Source organism: Amphibalanus amphitrite, unplaced genomic scaffold, assembly GCF_019059575.1.
Source record: "Amphibalanus amphitrite isolate SeventyFive unplaced genomic scaffold, NRLGWU_Aamphi_draft 000496F_arrow, whole genome shotgun sequence".
NCBI classification, from domain to species: Eukaryota; Metazoa; Arthropoda; class Thecostraca; order Balanomorpha; family Balanidae; genus Amphibalanus; species Amphibalanus amphitrite.
In genome coordinates this window covers 222,501-237,399 of record NW_024881990.1, presented here as the reverse complement: position 1 = coordinate 237,399, position 14,899 = coordinate 222,501, and the positions used below count along the sequence as shown (strand labels likewise).

General features: G+C 51.4%; 3 protein-coding genes across 15 annotated transcripts in view; 1 reads left to right on the top strand and 2 right to left on the bottom strand.

Annotated features, from left to right (window-relative positions):
* Positions 1-1,958: 1,958 nt before the first annotated feature.
* On the bottom strand, positions 1,959-8,229 carry LOC122392675 (MMS19 nucleotide excision repair protein homolog). The gene is made up of 2 exons (XM_043387813.1): positions 7,986-8,229; positions 1,959-6,501 (listed from the first exon to the last, which is right to left on the bottom strand). The coding sequence occupies exon 2, from the start codon at positions 6,479-6,481 to the stop codon at positions 3,386-3,388; it is 3,096 nt and encodes a 1,031-aa protein (XP_043243748.1). The 5' UTR covers positions 6,482-6,501; positions 7,986-8,229; the 3' UTR covers positions 1,959-3,385.
* A 309-nt stretch (positions 8,230-8,538) lies between these two features.
* Positions 8,539-12,063, top strand: LOC122392662 (signal peptidase complex catalytic subunit SEC11A-like). Its single transcript, XM_043387789.1, has 5 exons — positions 8,539-8,819; positions 9,733-9,842; positions 10,234-10,383; positions 10,855-11,032; positions 11,704-12,063. Exons 1-5 carry the CDS (start codon positions 8,766-8,768, stop codon positions 11,752-11,754), a joined length of 543 nt encoding a protein of 180 aa, XP_043243724.1. The 5' UTR covers positions 8,539-8,765; the 3' UTR covers positions 11,755-12,063.
* The window catches only part of LOC122392660 (salivary glue protein Sgs-3-like), a 17,070-nt gene continuing 14,221 nt past the window's right edge, over positions 12,051-14,899 (bottom strand). For all 13 annotated transcript variants that reach the window (XM_043387763.1, XM_043387779.1, XM_043387764.1 and 10 more), the window contains one exon: positions 12,051-13,280. In XM_043387763.1, the coding sequence (XP_043243698.1) occupies positions 13,241-13,280 (40 nt within the window). In that variant the 3' untranslated portion in view covers positions 12,051-13,240. The remainder of the gene's footprint in view (positions 13,281-14,899) is intronic.

Genomic DNA, 14,899 nt, shown 5'->3' with positions numbered 1-14,899 from the left:
TGACAACCACCGGTTGTTTCGCTGTCACATCTCAGCTAGCTCCGATAGACGGGTCACCAAACCGCGCTATATCGGTCACACCAGCCTGAAAGTTTACTCCGAAAGTCCTCCATGCAGCAGATATTTATAACCTAGCCTATTACCGATGACCATCCAATCTTGGACCTTTCAGCCAACGAGTCGGAGATCCGGGAAAGGGGTGGGTGCATCCTAAGCATTCATTTCCCTTTCCTCCTTCAGTGTTCTCTCGGCTCAGAGCTCCCGACTGCTCAGCATTAGGCTTAGAGCCCTACGGGACAGCCTACTTTCAGGCGTTTCTCCTAACGCCATCTAGCGACAAGAATGTAAGCATTGCAGCGTTTAATTCGGCGACGCTATCAAATTAAGGCAAGCAAATACGGAATAGGTACAAAAGCAACGAGGTAAATTAATTGAATTGTAATTGATATAAAAGCTGAGCACCGCCACTTTTCAATTTTCAGCGGCTCTTTAGCCCACGCGAGAGCTGATTTACAATATTTCGCAGCCTCCGGAACCGTAAAATACCTACCTACCTATGGGTGGGACGGCTCCGAGTTCCGAGCTCCTTTTCCGGCTTCGGCTCCGGTTGCGTGCTCCGGTGCCTTGGTGTCATCCAGTAGGTACGCTCTTTTTTGAAAAGATTTAGAGCTTAAGATTTAGCTCAATTATGTATAAGTGAGTCGATGAGTTGCCCTACCTATCCGGGGCCATTCCCACCTCCCCTTCCCCTCTGCCTGAACGTCTGCGAAAATCAAATCGTCCTGTGTCTGAGGAGGGTGACAGCCGACAGGCGAGAGCCAGCAGTGAGTCAGTTCATCGAAAACTTGATCAATCGGGCTGGAAGAAATCGGTAAATAAGGTCTATTCAACCGGTCCCTTACCTATCAACTAGTCGCCTCTCGCCCCAACTTTTTTCCGGAGACTCAAAGGCGGAGGGGCACGGCATGACCGCGTTATTGGCGTAATTTCTCTTCATATGAACACATCCATCATCCGACGACAGCTCCGCTAATATTCTGACGCTAACGTTTCTTCCTCCCGGTCGTCGGTTTCTCGGGTCGCTCTCGTGAGAGACACCGTTACGACGCGGCACGCTTCCCATCGGCACCGACGGAGACCGAATTAGCGTCTGTCGGCGTTGCTAGGAGACGGCGTCGAAGGCGGCGGCGCAGCGGCCATGCTGGTTGCGGCCGACCGACGCTTTTTGCACGGATTTTAGGAAGGTGAGAGCAGAGTGGGAGGGGGAGAGGGCAGACAGCCGCCTGGGGCAGAACGGACAAGCAACTGATGAGCTCCAAGGCCTGTACTAGGCTGGTCGTTCAGGTAGGTATGGGGAAATGCCACTGATAGGGAAGGAGGGAGAGCAAGACGAGGAGAGAAAGATGGGAGAGAGGATAGGGAGGGATAGGGAGAGAGAGAGAGGGAGGCGAAGAAAAAAGAAAAGTGAGGAGAACGAGATGAAAGGAGAGAGAGAGAGAGAGAGAGAGAGAGAGAGAGAGAGAGAGAGAGAGAGAGAGAGAGAGAGAGAGAGAGAGAGAGAGAGAGAGAGAGAGAGAGAGAGGAGGGGGGAAGGAGGAGAGAGAGGGGGAAGGAGGAGAAAGAGGTGGGTAACGGAGGAGTGATTCCACTTCTGTGTGTAAACGGACTCGGATGCTGGAGAAAGCGGAGCCGAAAAGTAGAAATGTATGATGGTGACCGGAGTGCATAATGGAAGCAGTTCAATGTTCAGTGTTCACCCGTAGCAGAAAAAAAAACAACAACAGAAAACAGAAAGCAAACATTGGATGACTATTATGTCTGTACGTATTCGCGTACCCGTGCGGTAGTAAGTACAAACAAGCCCCACGTAATAAGCCAAAGTAAATATTTTTGTAAAGCAGTTATCGATCCCCACCACTGCTACTTATTCAGCGTAAAGTTTCCACAGAAAGTTGGTGTGTTATCGACGATCATATATTTGAGGCGTTGGAAAGCGCTAAAAGCGTGGAAGCCTATCACTCACGCCCTGTCCCGGCAGTCGGTTCGCTGAGTTAACCCGCGCGGGGCTGGGGGGGGGGTAAATTTTACCCCCCTCGCGAATTTTTGCGATATCTCAAAAACGGCGGCGCGCAGCGCCGCCAAACTTTCAGTACCTTTTCTTACATCAATTTGACACGTTCCCTGAAAATTTGAGCGAAATCCGTCGGAAAATTTTTGAGAAATTGACGTTTTAATGACGTCATGTTCGCGATTTTCGCCTCAAAAACGGCAAAAGTTCAAACGCCGCTAACATCTTCATTTTTAAAGGAATCAAGACGTAACAAAAAAGGTTATACGTAATTTTACTTTGTCTATTAAATGGCTATCTCGGTTTTTTGAAAATTTTGGATTTTGGCCTAAATTTTTCAAAAAACTGATTTTTTTGGGAAAATCATTATAAAATCCAAAATTTTGAGTCTATCGAAAAAAACCGGAATATATGTCAGAGAAGTGGTCTATGTGCACCTACATACCAAATTTCAGAAGAATCGGTTAAAAAATGTGGGAGTTATTCAAAATTTTATGACGTCACGACACACAAATTTTTTGAAAAATGACTTTTTTGGAAGTTCTAGACCTCTTACGGAAACAAAAATAGCACCATTCGATTCGCCGTGAAAAACTGCATCAGATAGACACCTTTTAGGCCTTAACAACCAACTTCAAAATTTGACCTCACTTGACCTGACCTTGACCTGACCTCGACCTGAAATTCATCCAGAGGTGGTCCATATCACTTATTGAGTATGCCTATTGAATTCTATGAGTAAAATGACCCATAAAACATGTGTCGCACATGCCCTTTTCTATATTTTGTGTTTTGGTGACCTGACCTGACCTGACCTGACCTTGACCTTGACCTCTGAATGATATTGTATGCAACGAATATTGTCTTGGTAGCCTAAGAACACGTTTTGGGCGATCAGTCTCAGTCCATGACTCCATTCTTCGGCAACTACGGTGCAAGGCCGATACTGTAGAAACTTGCAATTTGTACCCTTGACCTGACCTTGACCTTGACCTCAAACTTTAAATTAAGTACATGTTTTTAGTAGTTCGTGATGAGAGCTTTCGATTGGCGTTTGAATTTTCCAAATCGGACCATTAGTTCGCGAGATAATAGGGGGGGTAAAATTTACCCCCCCCCCCCCAGCCCCGCGCGTTCGGCTGGAGACCCCAGCCCCGCGCGGGTTAAGTGTACCGGTCGACATTCTACACACCCGCAGTCATAAGATATCACATTACAACAAACAAAGCTCATTCAACAAGTGCGCACTGAGTAACTGAACATTACAAACTAGCCCTTCCCAGTTCCCGCATGGCACAGTTCCTGAACGAAACCCGCTCACTTCAGACCACCTGGCGCGCCCAGCAGAAACCACAAGTTCCTAGCCTCCACTGCTTGGCGGCGCACCAGTCGCTTCTTGTCGTCGACGCAGTTAGCCAGGCCGGCGAGCACCTGAGGCCGCAGCGGCAGCAGCAGGTGCGCCTTCAGGCTGGTCAGCTGGCCCAGGCAGCGGAGCGCCTCACAGCGCGTCTCCAGCTGGGGCGCCTCGCAGCCGGCCGTCAGCAGCCGCGGCGCCAGGGTCTCCGCGAACGGCTCCAGGGCGGCCGGCGAGTCGGCGGCGGCTCGGCCCAGCACCTGCAGCACAGCAGCGCTCAGCGCCGCGTCATCGGCCAGCTCTGCCAGCGCGGCCACCAGCGGCGGCAGCAGCCGCTCCAGCTGGGCGGACACCACGCTGGGAGGCAGCGCCGCCAGCTGGCCGCCCAGCGCGCGCAGGTGGCGCCGCCGCACGGCCGCCGGCGCCTCCTCGCTGCTAAACACAGCCGCCAGCTGGTCACAGGTGACCGTGAACAGCCACTGGCGGTGCAGCAGCCGCACCGTGCAGTGGTTCTCCGTCCGCAGCAGGGCGTCCTCTGCCAGCAGGTCGTCAAAGGCAGCACCGGCAGCCTCACCGGCAGCGGTATCCGACAGCCACTCGACTAGGCGCCGCACCATGTATGCCGCCTGACTGTGACCACGCAGCACCAGACCTTTGGTCAGCGCTCCCCACAGCGCTACCACAGCCGAAACCTCAGCCACATCCACACCTGCGCCGCCCTCCTCTCTGGAGTCCATCGTGAACTCGAGCTGCTTGATAAGCCGCTTCAGCAGGTGGTCCGTCTCCGCCTCTGGCTGCTTGTTAAACACCACCGCCAGCATCTTACCGGCCCGCTCTGCAGTCAGCGGGTGTCGCTTCTTCAGTGCCAGTTTTGTAAGCATCACAGAGACGATATCCTGCTGCGGCACGGCCACGCTGGGCTGGGCGGCGGCCAGCGCTGCGGCCAGCAGAGCGGTCAGCTGTGTGTGCTGCCACGGCGCCGAGTGAGAGAGCGGTAGCACGCCGTGCCAACGCTCCGCCAGCGCGCCCAGCATGTGATCACCGTCTCCGTTGAGGAACAGACTGACAGCGGCGTGTAGGAGCTCCTCCTGCCGGCGCGCGTCCAGCTGACGCACCAGGGCGGCCAGAAGTGCCCCGCCAGCCGCCACTGGTGCCGCCTGGTGGAGGGGAGCTGAGCTGGGGCAGTCCGGCGCCGGTCGCATCGGATCGTACGCCACCTCACGCGCCGCGGCGCAGAACAGCTCCAGGACCTTCTCAGGAAGTTTTATCTCGGAGAGTAGATACTCGGCCACGGCGGGGATAGTCGCTGTTCGCTGCACAATACCGGTGATCGTGACGAGTAGCCGCTCGGTAGCAGTGGCATCCTCCCGACCGACGCGCACCAGACGGACCAGTAGTAGCGGCAGTGCGGCTCGGGCGGTTTCCAGACCGGTGACTGCAGCCGCTACCGCCGCCAGCCGGCGCTCGGTCAGTTCGGGCGGCCCGTCCGAGCCGCTGGTCAGTTCAGTCAGTAGCGGCTGGATCAGGCCGGTTATCAGGGCGGTCGGGTGCCGGTCGGCGGCGGCAGACACACAGCTGAGCGCGGCCGTGCGGACTGCAGTGTCCTCGGCGGTGGCTAGAGAGGTCAGATGGCCGGCCAGGGGAGCCGCCTCCGAGTCCGCCACCAGCCACGGACAGGAGCTGAGCACGCCCAGCGCCGCCGTCTGCAGCGGCTGGTCCTGCCCGCCGAGCTCCCCCAGCAGCGCGGTAGCCAGTCGAGGGCGCAGCGCCTCCACAGCCGCCGACTCTGCGCCGCCGCCGTCCGCCAGCACACGTCCCAGCGCGGTGACCGTCTCGCGCCGCTCGGCCGCCGTGTCCCCACCGGTCTCCAGTTGGCCCAGCAGCGCCGGCACCGCCTCGCCCAGCACCAGCTCCCGGTTACCAGCGCAGAGCGCCACCAGCAGCGGCGCCACTCCGGCCAGGAGGCGGTCGCCGCCGCGCTGTGCCGCGTGGTGCAGGCACTCAGCCAGCAGTGGCCGCGTCCACTGGTCGGCCTGGACTGGCACCGCCGCCGACACGGCCGTCGCCAGCCGCAGAGCGCTCTCGTGTACCTCCGCGTGACGCGGGGTCAGACATTCCCGCGCCAGCGCCAGCCGCAGCGGTGCCAGGTGCGGCGTCAGCTGAGCGCCAGTGTAGACGCCACAGCAGCGCTGCAGTAGCGCCAATGCGTCCAACTTGGCCTGCGTCAGGTCGGAGTTGAGCTTCTCCAGCGCCAGGGGCGGGCAGAACTCGGCAAACTGCCCGGTGCCGGCCATACAGTCGTGCAGCGCGTCGGCCAGCATCTGTCGGGTCACACCGTGAGCGCTGTCCGGCGGAGGGGTGAACTCGACCGGGAAATAGCAGGCCAGCAGCTCGAACAGATCCTCGGCGAGCGGCGCCAGCGGCACGGCCAACACCAGCAGTCGCACCGTGGCGAACACGGTCAGCAGGTTCCGCGGGTCCTTCTCCCCCTCCATCGACTGGATACAGCCGAGAACAAAGTCCGAGCCCAGCTCGCGCACATCCTCCGCCCGCGCCTCCAGCACGTGCCGCAGCGCGGCGAACACGTTACGTCGCTCAGCCAGCACGAGGCTCTGCGCGTGCACCTCCTTGTACAGGCTCTGCACTAGCCGGCGCAGCGGCTCACCCGCCAGGTGCTTCATACACACCACCACATTGACGCCAGCCAGCGCCGCCGGCACTACGGAAAAGTGGTCGCGCACGCGGTCACAGAAGAACGTGGCGATGAACGCGCACTCCTGCTCGTTTAGCAGGTCGGCAGGCAGAAGGCGCAGCACGTCAGTCAGGTGCTGCACGCCGCGCGCTCGGCTCGGCGCCTCCGGACTGACCAGCAGTGACTCCAGGCACTCCACCACCCCCAGCACGGTGTGCTGGCCAGCGGTGATGGCACGGGCTGCCGCTGCTGGACCTCCATCTGATTCCAGGAGAGCCAGCAGGACTGATTTGGCCGACTCGGCAGAGTCTGAGGTTTTCTCTCCAGCCCCTAAGCCTGGGGCTGGCGCTGGGTCTCCCATATCCATGTGAATCAGATGCTGACAGCCTGGGAAACATGGAAGGAGAAGTTACTGTACCATGGGAAGGAAACAGTATCTCATGCTGAAATGACACAGATACAGATGCTGTGCAGCATCCGTATCTTTTCTTTAAAACAGTGCTGTGGGGTCATATTTGACAACAAATATTGAAAATAGGACAATGAGCAACAAGAACAATAACATCTACAGCTTCATTCTGGTATGCCCATAAATCTGAAATGGATCTTTTTTGTGCCAGGCCAAGTGAACAGGCACCCTTCAAGCAATATGGAAGACAAAGTATTCTTGCACAAATTGACAAGCCTCTTTGATAGCAATAATTTTGCTTAATCATGATGCCAAGAGGCACAAGTCCTATGTTCAGTTACACTTACAGAGTCATTGCAAGTTATATCCTTTCAATATGAATGCAGGTTGCAGCATAAATGTACCAGCAATTATGAGATGCTGCCACAAAGTCATGTGGCTTATCTTATTATTGTATTCATAGATCTCATTTAGGTGCAAATGCCATTGCCTGCCCTTTTTCAATCCCATAAAAATGTAGAATGTCAGCCATCCATCCAAAGATATGGCCTAATGAAGTTGATTGACTTGCATTTGAGGTGTTTGCTTGATACAATATACATTTACATGCAGACTGTAATGCAGACCAGGTGATTAACAACTAATAAAGCAGACTGCATAAAGGTAAAAAAGAGATGGATGATAACAATCACAATATAGAAGGATTAAGAAAATGAAATTAAGGAATACTGTAGAAAAATCACACCCCTCCTCATCCAGTTTCATGTCCTTTAAACTGTGATAAGAATGAGTAAATAATTAGGCAAATGCTTTCTTCTTTCACTTTGGATTTTGCTTATGTCTTATGGCAGAGGGGTAGAGGTACCCCCAATACAGATGACACTATTTCAAGTGCAGGGAAAACATATTGGTACTCTAGGGGAAAAATTTGTCTACTTTTAAATTTCAATTAGACAATACTGACATGATTTCTCATGCCAGTATTGTCTGTATCAATACTGTACCTACCTACCATCAGTGTTCTAGACTTGGATGTTGGTTAGGTGTGACATGAAGAAAAGAAGTCCTAGAATGACAAAATTAAAAGCAAGTATGCCTAAATTATTTTCGAAATTCTGATGGGCGATGGCTATGCATATTTTTACCGGACTGAAGTTTTAACCGAAAAAGATTATGCAAGTAAGAAATAACCTTAATCTAGAGCAGACAGAATCATTGTCAAAATGTTCAAATACATGGTAGGTTGAGGTACATTTTCAAAGATGAAATAATTTGCCGCATTTTCTAACATTCTGGATGAAAACATTTTCCCATTAGATGATGATGTGTGATTCACACATAATTGTAATGTGTAGGTAATTCACAGTGTGAATTAGTTACCGGTTACCACCGAAAGTTCTGAAAGGAAATGGGACAGTGCCTACACGGTATACCGTGTAGTCGTACCATATCAAGTACTTACCACTATACAAAGGCGAAAATCCTAGATAAATCTGGGACAGCCTTGCTGTTAACCTGTAACGGAATACCTCAGTCCGGAAGGCGATCTAGCCCAAGCAAACCTCACTTTCACAGGTTATTTTGTTGCAGAAACGACAGAAAAAAACGCGAAACATCATAACACATAACACGCTGTATTTAGGGCCTTGTAACACGCATTATGCGCATAATCCAACAAAATTCCATAAAACATTGCGTCGTAACTTGTAACAAGTGCGCAATATAAAATGAGGATCAACTTCCTCCTAAATAAAAAATAAAGAAATTGAAACAAGAGAAAGTTGCAAAAATGTCAAGGACAAACATATATAAATAAACTGAATAGTTTGAAACTTAAATGAAAAGAAACAAAAATAAAAAATAAAAATTAGGCATCTATGATATGTCTATGATGCTTGCATCGATGTTACACAAGCGAAGGGAATTTATCAACTTCTCATTTTCCCTCCACACGTGTATATTACTAAGATTTGGCAGCGCTAGTACGATACATTCATTGCTATATTGTTACGTTTGTCTGTTTACGTTGCCGTGACGGCTGTGACGGCCGTGACTGAACTCGTTGCCGGCATTATGAACGATGGTGTCTGTTTGGTAGGGTAGATTAGTAGCGTTTTCGTTGTGATTTTAGCTGAAACGGTTGTCTTGCTTTAAAAATTTGCGAGAAGTAATTCACAGATAATAAACTTCTATACTTAATACATTTTTGCATCCCGAAGATATAAGACCACAAAACGCAAAAATGGATTTTCTGGGACTGGGTTTTGGCGATGTGAAGAGGATGAATAAGCGTCAGGTGAGACACATTTAATATTTATTATTGACAATCAATTGTATCAATTAATTCAATTCATAATCTGATAAACTCCTGTCTTACTCTGTTATGTTGACTGCTGCTTTTTTCATTTTTTTTTGTGTTCACATCCATATGGAAGATATGAATAAGTACAGCCCTCTGCAAACTGTGTGGTAGGTATTCTCTTTCTGACAAAACTGAGAATAACAGTGAATATTATGCTATCAGTCACTCGAAAATCGTAACAGCAAGATGTGCGAGACACCACACGTTAGATTGGCATTATCATCGTATTCATTTTCCATCCAGTTTGGCAACAAAACCCAAAAGTTTATATTTGCCCCCAAAACAAAATTTTGCTTTTTGTTGCCACACAAGCCTTATACTTTATTTAGTGATATAGACCCAAGCGAAGGAGTGGAGCAGGGCGCATCTATTTGAAGTGAGTTCAGACCGACTGTTGACATAGCCTTTGAGTAATTACCGGTTTTGTTGAAACAGAATACCTACCAAGCAGTCTGCTGAGGGCTGTACCTACCTAGCTATCAAAATTATCACAGTTCAGTGATTTTGCGCACTTTTGATATATTTTTAGGTCAAAAGCTTCAGAATATTTTCTCCAATTTCTCACCTGGCTTTGTTTTCTTATTAACCGTGCTGCTGCGTTGTGGCTTGTGGACAGTAAATATGAGAATGGTTCTCTGTTTGGTGTCACTCTTTTCACATTTTTGTAGTAAAATTGAATTACCACAAACTGTACTGGCAAGAGCAATGCATAGTTTTAGTAGTGTCTCCATTTTCCAATACTAGCAATGATCAGATTTTGTCCATATGCATTGATTTATTTACTTTTGCACCTATGGTTTGAAGTGATGCTCAAGCTGTGTTTTTTTTTTTTGTTCTATGTTCACAGCTCTACTACCAGGTTCTGAACTTTGGTATGATAGTCAGCTCCGCACTGATGATCTGGAAGGGCTTGATGGTTGTCACTGGCAGTGAGAGCCCCATTGTGGTGGTACTAAGGTGAGTGAAGTTAAGCAGTAAGTGCTCAATGATCATGCTCATGCAATGCTTGGAGAGTTGAATGTATGGTGTGCCTGTTAGGTTTGTCTCATTCCTCTGGGGTCATATGATCTCTGGTTTTTATGGATTTCCCTTATCCTTAGTTTTTACTGTGACACCTGACATCCTGAGTATGTGTTCTGTCCTTTGCTGATTGGCTCACATCAATTATAGTAAGTTCATTTTGACCAACTCATCAGATGACTTTCTGTCTAAATGTTTTGTTTTAAAGTAAGGTACCTAATATGTTTTTCACTCAATCACAGAGTACTTATGTAAACTATAAGTCTGGATCCACATTTTGTCTGGATGCTGATCTGGTGACCTGTCTACTGCTTATGTGTGATTGCAGTGGAAGCATGGAGCCTGCCTTTTACCGCGGGGACCTGCTGTTCCTCACTAACTACCAGGAGGAGCCGATCCGCGCCGGAGAGATCGTCGTCTTCAAGGTGGAGGGCCGCGACATTCCCATCGTCCATAGAGTCCTCAAATTACATGAAAGGTGAGCTAGTATAGCGGTGAGTGGTATGTCCCGTAGCTCAGTTAGTAGAGCGCTGGGCTCCCGATAGGTAGTGAGAGCCTGGGCTCGAGTCGCTCCGGCGCTCGAATATGAAGCTTATAATATGAAACCTCTGACGGGGATGGTGTGCGAGAGTGGGAGCGGCCGCAGCCAGTTGAAATCTGCCGATTGAGACGGGCGGTGTACGACTTTGATGGATACACCAAACCTGGCCTCACAAGAATATATCCCAATACTCGGACTTGCCTGATGGGACTCACAACCCACATTATGGTTTATATTGCAGTGCAAAGTTTCAGTATGTCTCAGGCTGTTGATCTTTGAACTACCTGACAATTTCAACAGCTGACCACCCGGAGAACCGCTCAGCTTACGGGCCGAAGAACCTTGTCACTCACCATTCACAGAACCACTCTTTTGACGCACCCTCCCCCCCCCCGTGTCTGCCTGTAGAGAGAACGGCACTGTCAAATTCCTCACTAAGGGCGACAACAACAGTGTGGACGACCGCGGCCTGTATGCGCCCGGTCAGCTGTGGCTCACCAAACGGGACGTGGTGGGCCGAGCGCGCGGCTTCGTCCCCTACATCGGCGTCGTCACTATCCTCATGAACGACTATCCAAAGCTAAAGGTGAGTGATGTTGAGGATGAGCTGATGGTTGGAGAATTGGGGTTAGAAATATTGAGGGGCAGGGAGGTGGAAGATTTACTTTGAATCGAGGCGGTCTTTTATATGCGGTATGCCCTGCTTGGTACCGCGATCGCGGTGCTTATTTTTCGTAGATGGCGCCACAAGTAAATGTCTGGCACCCGGTACGCTGTTCAGCATATCTTGACCGCGAGTGTAAAAAGGATCGGCTCCAGTGACTCTTCCACAATGCTAGCTACCGTTTTCAAAGTTCTGTTCGGTTCAGTGTCTGTGAGGACAGAAGAGAGTTGTTTCGCACTTTCCGCAAATCGTCTCTGAATTCTCCCGGCACACCCCGAATCAGATTGGGTATTTCTAAAGAAAATCAGATCGTCCCAATTTTTGTTTCCCCGGTAGGAAAGAACAAAGTCGCCTCACATCGGTAGCAGAGGAGTGATATAATTAAAGTAAGTCGACCAAACTTTGCTAGGGGATTGTTTTGTGCTGCATCACCTACGACGCGCTCGATGTTTTGTATGCTGATTGCTGATAAACATACAGAATTGTTTTTGCGACAGAACACTAAACTCCTTACCCTCTGAACCCTTCGTCGCCGCCCTCTCGTCTTACTCCCGGACCTCGCCCTGCTGACCTTTCCCCTTTGTCCATTTCAGTACGCCGTGCTCGCCTGTCTCGGTCTATTTGTGCTCATCCATCGAGAGTGAGCGACGCCCGCCGGACGGGAGGTGACGTCACACTGCCCGGCTATGACGTCACGGTGACGTCAGCCGAGGCGGCGCGGTGCTGGGGTCGGGTGGGGACTGCGGTGAACAGCGATCCCAGAACAGTTCTTTGATGGTGGCACCAGTGCGCGCTCGCCACGTACATTTTTCGAGAGAGATGACTATTCTCTCCGGTTGTGCATTTAGAATGTTGCGGGCTCTCAGACTCTGGTGCGCGGTTTTGCGGGGTGCACGCGTCTCTTTGGCCTGTATTTGTGTTAACCCAGAAAGACACAAGATGTGTGGACTTGATCCTGTATTTTCGTCTACCACTGAGCCGATAGGCCGCTGACAGCTCGTTGTAGCTGCGCCTTTGAAGGTCACAGCGCCGACAGCGGTTTTCTTCGCGACCTCAGTGACTGCGGACCCGACTGGCCGGAGACAACACCTGCGTAGCTTTCCGACACAGGTGCAGCGTGACACGCGACACGCGCAGTAGCGCCTTACAACACCAACCCATTTGTACAAACCGATCGACAGGCCTGCGTTATAGCTGCCGGCGTACATAACAAACACAGCGCTGCATTGGCGCGATTCTACGCTAATGTGGCACTAGGCTCGAGCGATAGACAATTCGCAAACAATACCCTGCGGCAGAAAGGCGAGCTAGAATTGAGGGACAGTGGCACAGTTTCCGAGTCGCTTGATGCGTTAGACTAAACTCACGACGATTGGCCGGCACTAGGAGGCATTGACGAGCTAACGACGAGTAGCGCACGCAGACTGTATGTACAAATGGAGTAGAAAAATAATGATATGAAGCGATAGCGATCATGAAAGGCGTGGCCGTAACAGCTGAAATTTAAAGAGAACGACGCTTGTGGAGACGCGATCGTTACAGTGATGTTCTAAGGATAGCGACATGCAGTATGGGACAAGGACACGCGTGCGGGTAACAGTTGGAATTTTACGATAAAGATACGGTATCAGAAAATGCCAGACACCAGCTGCGTTCATCCCCAGGAACACTGCGCGACAACCAGACAACACGCATACAATCTTAGAAAGCGATAACCGCAAAAGGCTTCCGCGATATATCCTCAGACTAGACGCAAAGTTAACCTGCATAATACACTCTTCAACGCTCGTAATATATCAAAATTGACTTCCCTGCGGCTTATCCTAGCCACAGGGCGGACAACAGGCACCCGGCGGTGCGTAGCCGCAAGCCACCCCTCTGCAGGCCGGATGAACAATCCTCTCTGTTCCGCCGAACGCGCCGCACTATCACAGCGAGCCATGGGCTCCGGAAGCCGGCGTCGGATCTCTGCACGGAGAGCCACCCGTAGACCGTCCGCTACTCACAGGCCCGTACCGCAGGCAGTCTGCGGATCTAGAGCCACAGACCCGCGCCACGGAGCCGTCGGCGCTGCCCACGGACGGAGACCGCGGCTCAGGCGGGGACGTTTGTGCACTGGGCGGTCCAGCCTCAAATGGTTAGATGCATCCGCTCCGAATCGTTACCCCAGCTGGCGGCAGACAGTGTACGATTCGTCACAATTCACGCACTAAACATAGTGACGGCTGCGAACGTTAGTAATGGGAGTGATTGCCATTAGCGGGAAGACTAGAGAGACAATATCCACGGGCGTTGTAGTTAGTGATTGCGAATGGGGGATAGCTAAGATTATTGAGCAAGCGATCGTCTAATAAAAGGAAAGTATCTACAAAATATCATTTGGGATCGACACTGCATCGAAAAGCACGGCCATTGTTCCATGCTCAGCACTTATATAACCACACCATTTATACATTGATAGCTTTACGGCCGTAACGAACACTCAACTAAATGCGAGTCTCAAAATATCTCAAGACGAGTGTCAGGAGTTCACCGATGAGGTCCGGGTGCGATGCCACTGCGGTCTCCGGGGACTGGTTATGTTCTCTGAACAGGGTCGGTGTGGTCCGGTTATCGGTAGCCGTTCGGTTAACATAGACGTCGGGCCAGCAGAGTGGGTCGTGGCCGCGCAGCTGGTTATACTCCGGTCGGACAGAAGATCGGAAATAGCCACCGTGGTCGGAAAGCAAGGCTGGGGGGAGTTGGAGGACAGAGAGGAGATGCGGCACCGGAGCTTTGGATACAGCGAGAGTTACCAATCTGTTTCTCCGCGCACTACATGGCTGTTCGAACCCCAGCAGCGTCATTCTCAAGCCACTGGATCGGGAGAACACAGTTAACCGTCTACATAAGAGCCACGCAGTCATTTACGAATATCATCATGACTTGCCAAAACCGCCCGAGTTTCTCTCGTTGAGTCTCGTCTCTATTCTCCAAGCAGATCCGTTGGATATCCAATCTCTCCTGCTCACACATCGGTAGATGGGCACTCACGGCCTCACCACTACCTACGGGACGGAGTCGCCATCACGGGGCGCCGCGTACCCAGTCCATCAGCCTGGGAATACCGGACTGCCGCGGTCACCGGCGGTCGACCTTGGCTCGCCACCCTCCCCCTCCAGGTCCGCACGGCGGCGGCACTTTCCTCGTGTGAGCGCGGTGACACGCGCCCCGCGAGTCCCTGATCACTGCCCCACGGCCCGCTACCGACACCGAGTAAACGGAAAACGAAACACAACGAAACCTATACAAATGTTTATTTGAAAATAACCAAACGTATAAACAGAAATAAACGAGGTTCTTAATTCCAAATAAGATTAACTGGTAGGCTCCACCACCCTACTAAGATCCCCTTACCACCCATATTCGTCTCCGAAAGACAATGCTGTCAGCTACCAATATTGGAGCTACCTATAACTGATATACAATGTACTCCATCCCATTCGTAGCATACCCACTGCATATACATCTTCATGACCCCGGCTCCAATACAGCACATACGATACAGGGTACTCCATTCAGCAGATTGACACGCGGCACCTGCCGACCGGCGCACACTGAGCGACCCTGCCCAGTGACCTGCTGGCTGCCGAAGCCTCTACCGCAGACGGCCATAGCCTCTACTGCAGACGGTTCCGTCCACGAACCCCCCTCTCCCGCCCCACCCGCGGCCGGCCGTCGGCTCTGGCTCTCCAGCCGTCCGGCCGCCAATACACTATGGAAGACGTGATAATTCTGTTGTTGGCTGCT

What these genes read in the sequence shown, in the direction of transcription:
- LOC122392675 (XM_043387813.1), bottom strand. Translation starts at nt 6,481, where the DNA reads ATGGATATGGGAGACCCAGCGCCAGCCCCAGGCTTAGGGGCTGGAGAG.
- LOC122392662 (XM_043387789.1), top strand. Translation starts at nt 8,766, where the DNA reads ATGGATTTTCTGGGACTGGGTTTTGGCGATGTGAAGAGGATGAATAAG. An exon ending in GTCCTCAAATTACATGAAAG is followed by an intron (nt 10,384 to 10,854) that starts GTGAGCTAGTAT and finishes GTCTGCCTGTAG; the next exon opens with AGAGAACGGCACTGTCAAAT. An exon ending in ACGACTATCCAAAGCTAAAG is followed by an intron (nt 11,033 to 11,703) that starts GTGAGTGATGTT and finishes TGTCCATTTCAG; the next exon opens with TACGCCGTGCTCGCCTGTCT.